Below are 14,358 nucleotides of genomic sequence, written 5' to 3'. Positions count from 1 at the left end.
TCCAATTTAAAACTGTCAGACCATGACACCCTCCAGCGATCAGGACCAGCGAGCACTAGATACCAGCATTGCTGGCAGGGCGGGAAGCAGAGCGGCGCAGAAAGACCGGCGTAGCTCTGCTATCTGCTACTCCGGTCTGACAGACCGGAGTAGCAGATAGCAGAGCTACTCCGGTCTGCACGCCGCTCTGCCTCCACCTCCCGCCCTGCCTGCAGTGCACGCTGGTATCTAGGGTAAACATCGGGTTTCTAAGGGCCCCGCGGCCCTTAGAAACCCGATGTTTACGTTGGTAACCAGCGTGCAGCGTCGCTCATCGCTGGCTTCCGCTGCCACACGCAGCGATGCGCGCTGGCCAGCGGGAGACCAGCGATGGAAAATCGGGCCAGGACGATCCAGCATGATCAGTGATACCCCGCGGGGGGGGGCTGATCGCTGCTGGATGTCACACACAGCGATCTCGCTCGCGAGATCGCTGTGTGTAACGGGCCCTTAAGTAAAAGAGCCACCTTGTGCAGCACTAATTCTGCATTCTGTCAATGTGGCTCTGTTACTTAGCTTCCGTTCCACCGCAGAAATAATAGTTTATAAAATTGTTCAAAAATACCTGGGAATCTTGGGCATGAGAGCCGCAGAGAACTACTGCGCATGTCTGAGATTTCCAGCCCTGCAGTGTGAATAAATCGTAAGCGACTGCAGGGCGGGATCTGTGGCCGCTCGATATGAAGGCCAGGATGTGATCTGAGAGCACGGACACATCGGGCAGCGCTAACTGCGTATGCCCACGAAACTATAGTACAGCGCAGACCCCAGCATTTCAAAAGAAAACTGAGGCGGCGCCAAATGCGAAATGAGTGATGGATGCGAGGCGTCTGTCAGAGGGGGAAATACCTGCCCCCCTGTCAAATTTCAGGTATTTTTGAGCAATTTTATAAACGATTATTTCTGCGGTGGAACGGAAGCTAAGTAATAGAGCCACATTGACAGAATGCAGCATTAGTGCTGCACAAAGGGGCTCTTTTACTTAAAAACGCCTGGGGGGGTGACAGGTTCCTTTTAACTGAATAAAAGGTTAACTCATTAGGTATCCAATATATTAATTGATAATATCTCTGCAACAGATAGGCAGAATACAAAAAAGAATGTTTTATTCCGCTCAGCATCCACGCTTACATCCTGTGTCCAGTTCAACATGATAATTTGATGATCGATCTTCTTTAGGTATGTTGGCTTTGCTGGTCAGGAAGAAAGACCAGCACGCAACCTGAAGGCGTATCAGGAGAACATACCTAATCTGTGGCCCTTTGGCAGCAGGAAAGCAGGAGGTCAATGCTGGTGCGCTTGGGGTCCAGCAGCCACAGCAGCGGGAGGACATAGTAGCTTTAGTACTTCTGAGCTATTTTCCTGTCTGTATACACAACAACAGTAGCTAAAATATACAAAATCTTACTTGAATTTGAAAGTCTCTCCAAGTTCCACCGCACTTCCAGGCGTGATCTCAAAAATGCCACTAAAGGGGTAGGGATGTCCTCCATAGGCAAACTCTGTAATTAAAACAGAACACACAAAAAGTATAATTTAAGTAAAAATAATACACAGTGGTCTCTGATCCACTGCACCAATATTTGAGGGTAACTGCATAGTAAACAATAGTTCTTTCCCCATTCAGCATCATCCCCGATTTACTGTGAGGGATCAGTGAGGGTCTTTTTTTAACCTGCTAAACCCTTATAAAATTATGCATACTCCATGGAAAGCCATTTCATTCTTTTGGATACCTGCACTGTTTAGGAGATTTGCCTTCATGCATTTGTGAACATATCTAAAACCAACAAACAGTATAAGCATTAACTAATAAAAAATCACAGATAATATTATGAAGTTTGACCACCTTTTTTTTTTCTTTAACCCTCCGTCAGGAACAATATTCGCACTAACTCGTAATGGAACAATGTGCCTGTCAAGCGCAGGCTAGAAAAATGCCTAGAATATCTAATTTTCTCAATTTCAGTGATCTAAAAGTGATCAGAGACCTTCATAGGGATGTAATAAAAGAGGCTACACATTATCAGGTGCAAAATAAACCCATTTACTCAACATAAAAGTAATAACTTTGATATACACAAATTTCAAAACTCCCACCAAATAGCCCCCAATGATATCAAGTAACGGTTATTAAAAAGAGAAAATTTTGGCACAAAAACATTTTCTAGGCTCCTAGAATAATATTACACACAGAATTAATCTGAATTAGATCCTGAAGGTTCCCCAGAAAAAACACATTTGCAAAGCAAAGAGCAAGAATTGCAATACATTTTTGCATGTGTCAGGCAGATTGCATGATGACATTTGAGACATTCATAATTAGAAAGCCTTCTGTTCCCGCTTTCCATGGTGCAGGTGGTGCATCTCCTTCTTTTGGGAGGTGGTACAGGTGTTGGATTTTCAGTATCAATATCTGGGCGGAATCTTGTGAGCCTAACTTGAAGGCCAGAGGGGATACCGATGGTTTTCATACTTCTCCTGCGTAGCTCTCCAAGCATTAGTTCATGGGCCAATTTTTTCAGGTACTATCGTCTACGGAGTGGTTCAAGCTGGTTTTCAAGGTAAATGATTTGTGAATTTATACCACCCAAATTTAGCATAGCGAAAAATATGACCATTGGCCAGCGCTTGGTGTTTCTGCTGACGCTGAAAGTTGAGCACATCTGATCAGCTGTATCAACACCCCCTTTGGTTTCATTATAAAATGTAATAATCTCTGGTTTTTGTTGTGCTTCAGATTTAGGATCGATGGCATCATCATTATGAAGCGTTGAGAGAAGTACATTTTTTTTTTTCGCGTGGTACATAGGAAACCAAAACCTTTCCATCATGGAATGCAAACATACTGCTGTACTGTTTTCTCCCTGTCACAGTAACAAGCTGTGGCGGCAATTCTTTTTTATTTTTTGTTACAGTTCCGACATATGAAAGCTTCTGCGTTTTTAGATAATCAATAAGATCACAATTTGAAAACCAATTATCAGCAGTTATATTGCGACCTGATCCAAATAAGGGCTCAGACATTCTTTTCCCAACATCAGTGGGTTTGTTGCTGACACAGTAAGGACCATCTGGCTGTTTTCCAGCATAAATTTCAATGTTGTATGTGTAGGTCTTACTGGCATCAGCAAGGGCATACATTTTTATTCCGTATTTGCTAGGTTTTGATGGTATGTATTGATGAAATGCGCATCTGCCACGAAAACCAGGGAGCATTTCGTCAATTGTGACATTTGCCCCAGGGCGATAGTTTATCTTACAGTTTTCCACAAATTTTTGGAATACATCGCGAATTGGAGCAAGCCGGTCATATGTTTTACGTTCGGTTCGGGTAGTTCTGTCATCAAACCGAAGACAACGAATTAGAATCTTGAATCTTTTTAGAGACATAACAAGGCTAAATTTTTCAGTTCCATCACTTTCTATACCCCAAAGTTCCTCCAAACTTTGCCGATTTGCCCTATAAGCTCCTGCAAGGTATAATAATCCAAAAAATGCACGCAGTTCGATTTCATCCGTGGGCTTCAGGATTCTGTCACAGATGAACTTGTGCTTTATATTGTCTATATATTGATTAGTGTATATGACAATAGAGTCCAGAATGTCATCTGTGAAAAAAGTATTCCAGCATTCAGCTGCATTTTTTGCATTACGTGCTGATCCCATAACTGCAGGAAGGTGAGTGATAATGTTATGAGGTTCCATACGTTTTTTTATGGGTGGATTCTTGTTCCATTTGGTTTTTTTTATCTTTTCCCATATAATAAGATTCTATATCTTCTTCCTCCTCATCACTGTCACCATCTTGCTCTGTTTCAGAATTTAGTTCACAGACTTCCACCTCATCATGAGAATCAATCTCACTTTCTTCAAAATCCTCATTCATTGTGGGGTCTGCATCATCATCCTCATCTAACAGCATGTTTCCCACTTCCTCAACATGATGGGGTTTTGAAAGATCATACATTTTCTTCTCCATTTCAGAAGATAATCTGAAGCAAGAGAGAGAATATGCATTAGGGAACAATGTGCCTGAGAAGCACACTTTCATTTGTAAGAAAATCTGCCTTATTTATATGAAATATCCACAAACCTTTCTCTAGCCATTCATAAAACAAGCTAAATAAACAATAGTAATGACTAAAAACATTACATACCAACCTTATAAAGTGTGATGTGTTCGGGACCAATGAGCCTGAGAAGTCAGCACAGCTATATCTTCCTTCCTGAAGCTCTGCAGACCAACTGTGGTATCGGGTTTCACACAGCAGCTAGAGCCAGGAGACTATCTAGAGGGAGGGGGTTTCCTGAAAATCTGGTGAGAAGGGAGAAATGAAGGTAGAAGAGCTGCGCCTGTCAGATCCATTGTTCCTGATGGAGGGTTAAAGAAAAAGTTTTGGACTGAATTCAGCTGTAACAGCTATTGATGACTTTATTTCAGAATGCTACAGAATTATTTTTATTGTCCTAGGTAATACTGGAATTGTTAGTAATCTCTGCTGAGCACAGGAGTACCGCATACTGTTCAGTATCAGAAATCACATTTTGCTTCCCGCTTTGGGATCCCCTGCTGAAGCGGGAAGCGAAACGCACATTGCAGTGCTCGACAGTGTGTGGGATTTGGCATTCCGTCATGGCGTTTGGTGGGAAACTTTGGAATGTGATTGGTGAGGGAATAGGATTATTGACAGTGACATAACTTCAACTACTGATTGACCCCAATGCAAAAGCCCAACAGGACTCCTATTCAATCGTCTTGTCACATGGACCAAAGGAACCTTTTGGCCATTCTAGGCTCCAGTCTCAGGTATGACTGCAGTCCCAACACCCAGTATCTTTACACTCCTGAGTATTGTTCGCTGGCTCCACTTCATCTCCTCTTCCTCTCACTGTCGGGATACCTCAGGGCTCAGTACTTGACCCCCTTCTCTTCTCTCTCTACACGGCCCCAGTTGGACAAACCATCAGCAGATTTGGCTTTCAGTACCATCTTTATGCTGATGACACACAACTATACACGTCATCCCCTGACCTTACCCCCGCTGTACTACAGAACGCCAGTGACTGTTCGCAGTCTCCAACATCTGCTCTCTATCTGAAACTCAACCTTTCCAAAACTGAACCTCTTCTGCTCCCGCCAACTACTAACCTCCCTATATCTGATATTTCCCTCTCCATAGGTGGCTCCATAATTACACCAATCTCTCCTTCATCTCCCATATACAATCTCTTGCCCGCTGTTGCCGCTTACAGCTAAAGAACATCTCTAGAATCCGCCCTTTTTTTGCCATGGAGACAACAAAAACCCTCACTGTCGCCCTGATCCACTCCCGCCTGGACTACTGTAACGCTCTATTAATTGGACTCCCCCTCACTCGACTTTCCTCTCTCCCGTCCTTGCTTAATGCAGCGGCCAGGGTCGTCCATGTGGCTAATCTGTACTCAAGCGTGTCCTCTCTTCGCCAGTCGTTACTGGCTGCCCATTCTTAATAGGATCCAATTCAAAGTACTTCTTCTAACCCACAAAACTCTCCACAGTGCAGCACCCCCCTACATCTCCTCCCTCATTGCTGTCTATTGGCCTAGCCAATCGCTGCGCTCTGCAAACAAATTTCGACTAACCTCTGCACTAATCCGTACCTCCCACTCCCGACTTCAAGACTTTTCCCACGTTGCGCAAATCCTCTGGAATGCTCTATCCCAAGAAATTAGGACCAGCCACAACTTGCACAGTTTTAGGCACTCCCTCAAAACACATTTGTTCAGAGCAACCTATTACGTTCCCTAATCAAAGTCATTATATGCGTAAGTGTGTGTGTAGCCCATTCACTATCTCTATCTATTCCCCACTCTCTCAAGATGGCTGGTCGATCACTGTAAATACACACTTGTACTCTGTATCTCCCCCACCTCATTGTAGATTAAGCTCTCACGAGCAGGGTTGTCTAATTTTGCTTTAATTATTGTTAATGTTGTTACTTATGACTGTTGTGTTTCAAACTGTTAAACTGTAAAGCACCATGGAATATGTTGGCGCTATATAAATAAAGATTATTATTATTATTGATGATGTTGGGTTAAGTATTTGAATAAGTACTCATATAGGATAATTCACACCCAGAATTGTGATTAAATTCCATTTATATGTGGACATACTGCAACATCACATAGTGCAATATACTAGAGAGAAATTCTAGGTTACAGGTGTGGCCAAAAGTATTGACACCCCTGCAATTCTGTCAGATAATACTCAGTTTCTTCCTGAAAATGATTGCAATCACAAATTCTTTGGTATTATTATCTTCATTTAATTTGTCTTAAATGAAAAAACACAAAAGAGAATGAAGCAAAAAGCAAAACATTGATCATTTCACACAAAACTCTAAAAATGGGGCAGACAAAAGTATTGGCACCCTCAGCCTAATACTTGGTTGCACAACCTTTAGCCAAAATAACTGCGACCAACCGCTTCCGGTAACCATCAATGAGTTTCTTACAACGCTCTGCTGGAATTTTAGACCATTCTTCTTTGGCAAACTGCTCCAGGTCCCTGATATTTGAAGGGTGCCTTCTCCAAACTGCCATTTTTAGATCTCTCCACAGGTGTTCTATGGGATTCAGGTCTGGACTCATTGCTGGCCACCTTAGAAGTCTCCAGTGCTTTCTCTCAAATCATTTTCTAGTGCTTTTTGAAGTGTGTTTTGGGTCATTGTCCTGCTGGAAGACCCATGACCTCTGAGGGAGACCCAGCTTTCTCACACTGGGCCCTTCATTATGCAGCAACAATTGTTGGTAGTCTTCAGACTTCATAATGCCATGCACACGGTCAAGCAGTCCAGTGCCAGAGGCAGCAAAGCAACCCCAAAACATGAAGGAACCTCCGCCATGTTTGACTGTAGTGTTTTTTTCTTTGAATGTCTCTTTTTTTCTCCTGTAAACTCTATGTTGATGCCTTTGCCCAAAAAGCTCTACTTTTGTCTCATCTGACCAGAGAACATTCTTCCAAAACGTTTTAGGCTTTTTCAGGTAAGTTTTGTCAAACTCCAGCCTGGCTTTTTTATGTCTCGGGGTAAGAAGTGGGGTCTTCCTGGGTCTCCTACCATTCAGTCCCTTTTCATTCAGACGCCGACGGATAGTACAGGTTGACACTGTTGTACCCTCGGACTGCAGGGCAGCTTGAACTTGTTTGGATGTTAGTCGAGGTTATTTATCCAACATCTGCACAATTTTGCGTTGAAATCTCTTGTCAATTTTTCTTTTCCGTCCACATCTAGGGAGGTTAGCTACAGTGCCATGGGCTTTAAACTTATTGATGACACTGCGCACGGTAGACACAGGAACATTCAGGTCTTTGGAGATGGACTTGTAGCCTTGAGATTACTCATGCTTCCTCACAATTTGGTTTCTCAAGTCCTCAGACAGTTCTTTGGTCTTATTTCTTTTCTCCATGCTCAATGTGGTACACACAAGGACACAGGACAGAGGTTGAGTCAACTTTAATCCATGTCAACTGGCTGCAAGTGTGATTTAGTTATTGCCAATTATGCAAATTGTCTCTTCAGAGAGGAAGAGGACTAGAACTCTAGTGCCACCTATTGGAGGTAGCAATCCTAAAAGTCAATGTTGACCCGTTAACGAGCCTAGTTACATGACTTAGGATAAAAGCCAAGCCAGAATCTCCATTTGCAGACACTGTGTTTCGGGGTACTGCCCCTCATCAGTGCAAAGTGGGAGATCTGGTTTGGCTGTGAGAGAGGCGTCTGACCGATATCCAAGAAGTATCAATTCTCCTTGCGGAGAATGACATGCCAACACCTGTTAGGTGCCACAGGCAAGTTATAGGTGCTGTTAATTACACAAATTAGAGAAGCATCACATGATTTTTCGACCAGTGCCAATACTTTTGTCCACCCTCTTTTTATGTTTGGTGTGGAATTATATCCAATTTGGCTTTAGGACAATTCTTTTTGTGTTTTTTCATTTAAGACAAATTAAATGAAGATAATAATACCAAAGAATTTGTGTTTGCAATCATTTTCAGGAAGAAACTGAGTATTATCTGACAGAATTGCAGGGGTGTCAATACTTTTGGACACAACTGTATGTATTGTGTTGTAGCCTGGTATTTAGCCCTTACATATGGTGTGTAGCATAAAGAATTATGTAGTCTTAGGCTATGTGCCCACGTAGCGTTTAAATCCGGATACTGAAAACCAGACTCCTTCCCAGAAATCGCACGTTTTTTTCCGCGCGATTTTACCGCGATTCTGTTCGCGATTTTCGCGTGCGATATTCAAGCACTTTCCAAGCGATTTGAAGCATCGCTTGGAAAGTGATTGACAGGTTGGTCACACTTGTCAAACATAGTGTTTGACAAGTGTGACCAGGTTTTTACTATTGAGGCCGCCTATGCGGCATCAATAGTAAAAGAAAGAATGTAAAAAATAATTAAAAAATAAAAAATCAGGGTATATTTACCTTCCGACGTCCCGTGCTCCCATCCCGGGCCTCAGCGTTCCCAGTAATGCCTTGCGAGACCTATGATGACGTTGGTCTCACGTTGCTATAGCGATCTCACGAGACCGCTAGAGTCATGCGAGACTACGTCATCACAGGACCTTGCCGCAAGGCATTACTGGGAACGCTGTGGCCCGGGATGGCAGCGTGGGAAGTCGGAAGGTAAATATACCCAATTTTTTATTTTTTATTCTTTTTTTTACAGGGGTATGGTACCCAGGGCCTGGAGGACAGTCTCCTCTCCTCCACACCGTGGGTACCAACTGCACATGAGACGCTTAACTTTGCGCATGGTGGGCATAGCCACATGCGGGAAGTAAGCGATTCTCATGCATTCCTATGGGTGCGGAATCGCGGCAATTCTTTGCGATTCTGCACAAAAGAATGAGCATGCTGCGATTTTTTTCCGCAATGCGATTCCGCCTCGGAAAAAAGCGCAGCATTAGCACAGCATGTGCGGAATGCCATAGGAATGCATGGGGTGTGTTCTGTACAAGATTTTTAAACGTTTTCGCACCGAAAATGGCGGCAAAAACGCTTAAAAATCGCATTGTGGGCACACAGCCTTAACGTCAGTATACATTTTTAATCAATGTCCAGAAGAATAATATAATGGACAGTACCTAGAGAGAGCCTGAGACACAAGTATGAAAGCCTAAGCCGTCACCTCGGCGGGGGGGGGAGTGGGGCGCATAGTAATCATGGAAATCAATGCCATCAATAATAATACACATGCTAATGGAATGAGGAAATATACTACACTTCTCGATAAGGAAAGTCTGCATTCAGCAGGATTTAAGGTGTCAAAAAAACACAACACAGATTCATCAACCACCTGACATTAACAAGCAGAAGGACCAATTTTGTTCCTTTATAGCATCAAGTTCAACTGTAAAGTGCCTTCTGAAGTGGTAGATATTGAAGCATCTGACATTAGCACAGCTGGATGAGCTGCTGTATAAGAGGTCTTCAGAGAAAATGTGCCACTGGGCTCTTGATTGTTGAGAAAGTCAAGGCTTTTTATACAAAATTTCTGATGACTGCAAAAACATCAAGAACCGAAGTGACAAATTGTTTCCAACTCAAAGAGAACGCTGATGAGACTAAATTCTTTTGTTTGGATTTGCCTAATGATACATGATGACACCACCGGAAAACTGATATACACTCAACAAGAATTGTAATTCCTAAGAGTCTTGCAAGGTTTGTGCAGAATTCAGCAGCCCGTCTACTGCAGTCATAAATCTACTGATCTGAAGAACTAGCTGTTTCTAGCAGAATAAAACATCATCCATCATATCTCTGGGATACAGACGTGAAAACCTCCAGAATGTTACTTCTGACAACAGGGTGACGCATTTTTTCAACACTATCACCCTTTTCTACTACTTAGCTGTTTGTTTTAATCACATAATTGGTCTAGTCTGTCTCTCCTTAATATATGGTGACCAGTCATAAAATAGAATAAAACTATGGAATGTAAAAAAACATAAACATTGATTATCTTGTCACAATAGCACCTGTCAATAGGAGGGATATCTTAGGTGGCAAGGGAGTAGTCAGTTTATGAAGTTGGAAAAACATAGGCGTCTAGCAAGCTTGACTAGGGTAACATCATTGTATGATGATGTATCCTGATGCACCTAAGCATTAACTGAAGAAGCTTACAGTTAGGACTTGCATATTATTAAAGAGTAGCTAAACTTTGTTTTTATTTAATTATCCTCTAGACATTGCAAAGCTTTGATTTTTTTTCCTAATATACTGCAATACCTTATTTTGCTTCCTTCTCTTCCAACCACTTTGTTTCAATGCTTATTTTATGCTCCTTTAGAAGCTGCTTTCAACTGCAATAGCAAAGACCTGTATGTTATATTCAAATAATGTGTGTATGGGAATTCTTCTGTCTGAACACATGGGAGAGGAGGTGCTGAGAGGCTCTGACAGGAGAATTCACATGCACAGACTGTTTGAATATTATGTACAGATATTTTTCAAGCAGCAGTGGAAAGCAGCTTCTAAAGGAGCATAAACTGGGCATTGAAACAGCACTAAAGAATAGTGTCTGGGAGAGAGGGAAGTGTTGTGAGCTCTCTTGATCTGACTTTTGAGGCAAGGCTCCCTCTGGTGGATACAGCTGGTAGTGGTGCTGGTCAACATGATGTTAACCCAACAGCTGCAGAAGATAATTGGAGGAGCGGTGGTAGTGACTGGGACTACATAAGCGAGCAGACTTCTCTCAGTGACTGCCGGTGATACTCCTTTCTTTGCTTACTGAGGATTTCTGTCTGCTGCCTGATCCTGCATCTTTTCAGCTAAGTATCATTTGCTAAACCCTTTGCATCTGTTTTTTCCTTGCTGTCAGGGGTCAGCTTGCTGTATTTTTGTATCTTGTGTTTGTTTGCTCAGTCCCCTGCTGTATTAGCCTGTTGCTAGCCGCCAGTTCACACCTGAGTGCTGATATAGTGGGGGCGAGGTTGTTAAAACCTCAGTATTTTTGTACATCAGTCGTGTTGGAATTATTAGGGTTTTTGTGTGATTGCAGACAGTGCCTTTTCTGTCATGTCCTATCTAGTCAGAGTGGGCCCCATCATTTGTTCAGTCTGTTTTCTGCCTGTGTTTGTGCTTCACCTTGTCTCACCGACAATATATGTTTGGGGGCTGTCTATTCCTTTGAGGATCTGCTCCGGGGCAGTTTAGATTTCACCTTTCTGTCTTTAGGCTTAGTTAGTTCTCCGGCTGTGACGAGGCGTCTAGGGCAACGTAGGAACGCTCCACGGCTACTGCTAGTTGTGTTGTTAAGATCAGGGGTCTGCAATCCGCTGAGCGACCAACCTCTCTGGTGTTCTGGTGGCATAGCCTCTTGCGCTCTCCTCCTCGGTGACCCATTCATAACAGGGAAGCAAAATAAGGTTGTGAAGTATGTTACAAAAATTTAAATCTTCGCAATGTCTGGAGGATAATTAAAAGGAAACTGTCAGAAAGATCAACCCTCCTAAGCCGTCTTTATGGGTATGCAGGTCAAAGAAAGTTGAATAAAGCAATGCATTGTTATCAGGGATTCAATGTCTTATTTCAATGAAATCCCTGATATTTTATTATGTAAATGAGCTGTTAAGTTATATGGGCAGGGCATAGATCTCATCAAGTGTTTTGTCTTTATGGGCCTCATGCACTAGACGGAGCTGGAGTCTTTCTCTGCTGATGTATGTTTCTATGTGCAGTGCAAAATTAGCATTGTGTTTCTATGGAAGAAAACATTCTGTCAAATTAATATAGAATGTGACAAATAGTTCCCCATGAAATAAGAGGCATATAGAAGTGTGGCGCCCCCAGGAGTATGGTCGCCACAATGGCATTACCTTCCTCCTAGGGAGTGTGATGTCATGCTTGGAAGCAATGAAGGGTCTCTGTCAGTTAAACACAACACACAACACAGTTTCCATTCCAGGTCAGCAGAGGGAGCTCTGAACCAAAACGGGGGGAAGAGCTGCTCTCTGGGGGCCGAGAAGGGGAAATTGGGAGTTCGTGTGAGGAGGGCAACGTCTGTGGACGTGGAGGAGAAGAGCTGGGGGATTGAGCAGAGAGTTCAGGCTCAATCCCAGCTATAGCGCATGATCTGGAGCCCGATCTCCAAGGTTGTATGGATACTGATGTTCCTGCAACAGAAATCGGAGGAATAGGAAGCTGTAAATGCACTATTCCCACATAAGACTCGGAGGCACAACAGCGACGTGTGAGCCAAAAGAGGAAGGCTACAGCTGTCTGTCATACGAGGGAGTTCTAAAGAGAATAAGCAAGTGGAACTTCAGTGTAACACAGTACTGCAAGTACCTAAAAATAAGCGCTAGGAAGGAGACTACACAACCCATCTGCCTAGAGAGATTCTGCCTAGAGAGATTCCTAAGTTGCTTCCAGGCTAGCCAGCTCCTGCGCCAACTGTAATCTGGACCCTGGACTGCATTTGTCAAGCAAAGTAAAGGTAAAGAAACTACACCCTGTTGTGTCCTTGCCTTCTTCCTGCAAACTCTCCAGCACTGCTACATCTCTGTGCCAAACACTACAACCTCTTCCTCAACACCTAGCCTCTTCATCTACTCTGCTCTGGGATTACAGCCCTGCCTGTGGAGGGCTACACCATCATTGCTGCACCCCACCACCACAGCGTTGGCTTAACATCTTCATTGCCAACCACCACAGGTGGCGTCACGAATCATTCACTCAAACTTTATTCCATCACTTTATCCCTTTTACATGGGCGCCCAGGGCTACGGACCTGGTCACCACTACTGTGACACTTCCCTCTGAGATACCGGCCCAGTACCGAGTACCCCACTGCCCTGGCGGCCGACCCAGAAGTACAGTAGAGCCTCATAGAAAAGAGACGCATAGTAGGTACAATTTCTGATTAATACAGACATGTATGTGCATGAGTCCTTGTGCCTAGTACAGGGCCTAGGGGGTACTGTACGACGACATCAAAGAATGAGGTCATGCACTAACTCTGCACTGAACAAAGCATATTGGGGCAGATTTATCAATACTGTGTAATTCTTAGTGCAATCTTAGGCTAGACAGTCTTAAAATGTGCCTCGATTATCATGGTGGTCCAGTCTGTTTATCTAATTTTAAGACTCTCTAGTCTGAAGATCCCAATACACATTAGATGCATGTCAGCCAAACAATGTTTAGGCTGGTCATTTGGCCGACAGCTATCTCATCTGACTCTCCCATTCACAAGCGCACTTTCGGCCGAGCTCCTGTGTTCTCTATGAGCAACATCGACTGGTGGCTTATCTCTGGGAAAACAATGCGACCAACAGTCCGAAATCACCATGCCTGATCGACACCTCCCCTGACCATCTGTTGGCCGGCGTCCCCATACACATTAGATTGTTGCGGATTCGGCCAACATTAGTGTAGTATGTATGGGGATCTTAATTTTACACCACCTACTTTGTGCCACGATTTTGGTGCATTTTTATTTGCTTCATATAGGACCCCTTTTTCAATGTCGCTTACCATCATCGGACCAGACTTGTATAGTAAATTTGATATAGGTAATAAAGGAGAATTCTGACACATTTATTTTCATAAATCTCTCCAAGCATATCTATTTTTTTCCCAGGAGCGCTGCAGTAATAATGTAGTATTTATCCAGTTACACACAAATAAGCCTTTAAAGGAACGATGGCGGTAATGATAATGTTCATCATCAGCATTAGTCATCTCCCGCAATAATGTGTGTTTGTAGAAAAGCACATCAGCTCTTTAATCCGCCAGATCTTACTAAAATAACAATCTTACAGCCAACCATACTGTCATATTAGTGCCATTTAGTTGGAAAAGTCTTTATAAATATAATTTATCTCTAAATCTGTGCCAAGAAAAGCTACTGATCTCCACATGGCAAGCCTTGCTGCTTCTGATTCAATTTCTCAGATATTTTTCCTGTTAACATAGTGTTTGACAAGACTTCGCAAATGTGAACATTATAGCATCGTATACTAGATGGAATCTAATAATAATATATCACTTTTCTCAAATTATCCAGATTCTGTCCTTAAAGATTATATTATACAAGAACTATGGACAGGGACTGTGATATGGCAGTGGGAGAGACACTTTTGTAATGCCTGATTATCTACTTTATGGAACAGGGTTGATTTGAAAAAAATTATAATCCCCCCACAGTAAAAACTTATCAATTATTATGAGTTTCTGTAATTTATTAAGTTTCTGTATTGAGTTTCTGTATATCTATTAAGATGCAGACCAAACTTTCTACCATGCATGAAT

General features: G+C 42.8%; 1 protein-coding gene and 1 long non-coding RNA gene across 5 annotated transcripts in view; one reads left to right on the top strand and one right to left on the bottom strand.

Annotated features, from left to right (window-relative positions):
- Positions 1 to 14,358, top strand: part of LOC141058020 (uncharacterized) — a 224,808-nt gene that overhangs the window by 29,365 nt on the left and 181,085 nt on the right. The gene's annotated exons all lie outside the window — the stretch shown is intronic.
- Positions 1 to 14,358, bottom strand: part of LOC141058016 (deubiquitinase DESI2-like) — a 135,809-nt gene that overhangs the window by 5,702 nt on the left and 115,749 nt on the right. For all 3 annotated transcript variants that reach the window (XM_073554151.1, XM_073554150.1, XM_073554149.1), the window contains one exon: positions 1,448 to 1,541. In XM_073554151.1, coding sequence (XP_073410252.1) covers positions 1,448 to 1,541 — 94 coding nt within the window. The remainder of the gene's footprint in view (positions 1 to 1,447; positions 1,542 to 14,358) is intronic.

This window comes from Dendrobates tinctorius, unplaced genomic scaffold (assembly GCF_039654945.1).
Source record: "Dendrobates tinctorius isolate UK_male_01 unplaced genomic scaffold, ASM3965494v1 ptg000208l, whole genome shotgun sequence".
NCBI lineage: Eukaryota > Metazoa > Chordata > Amphibia > Anura > Dendrobatidae > Dendrobates > Dendrobates tinctorius.
This window is presented reverse-complemented; position numbering and strand designations above follow the sequence as displayed.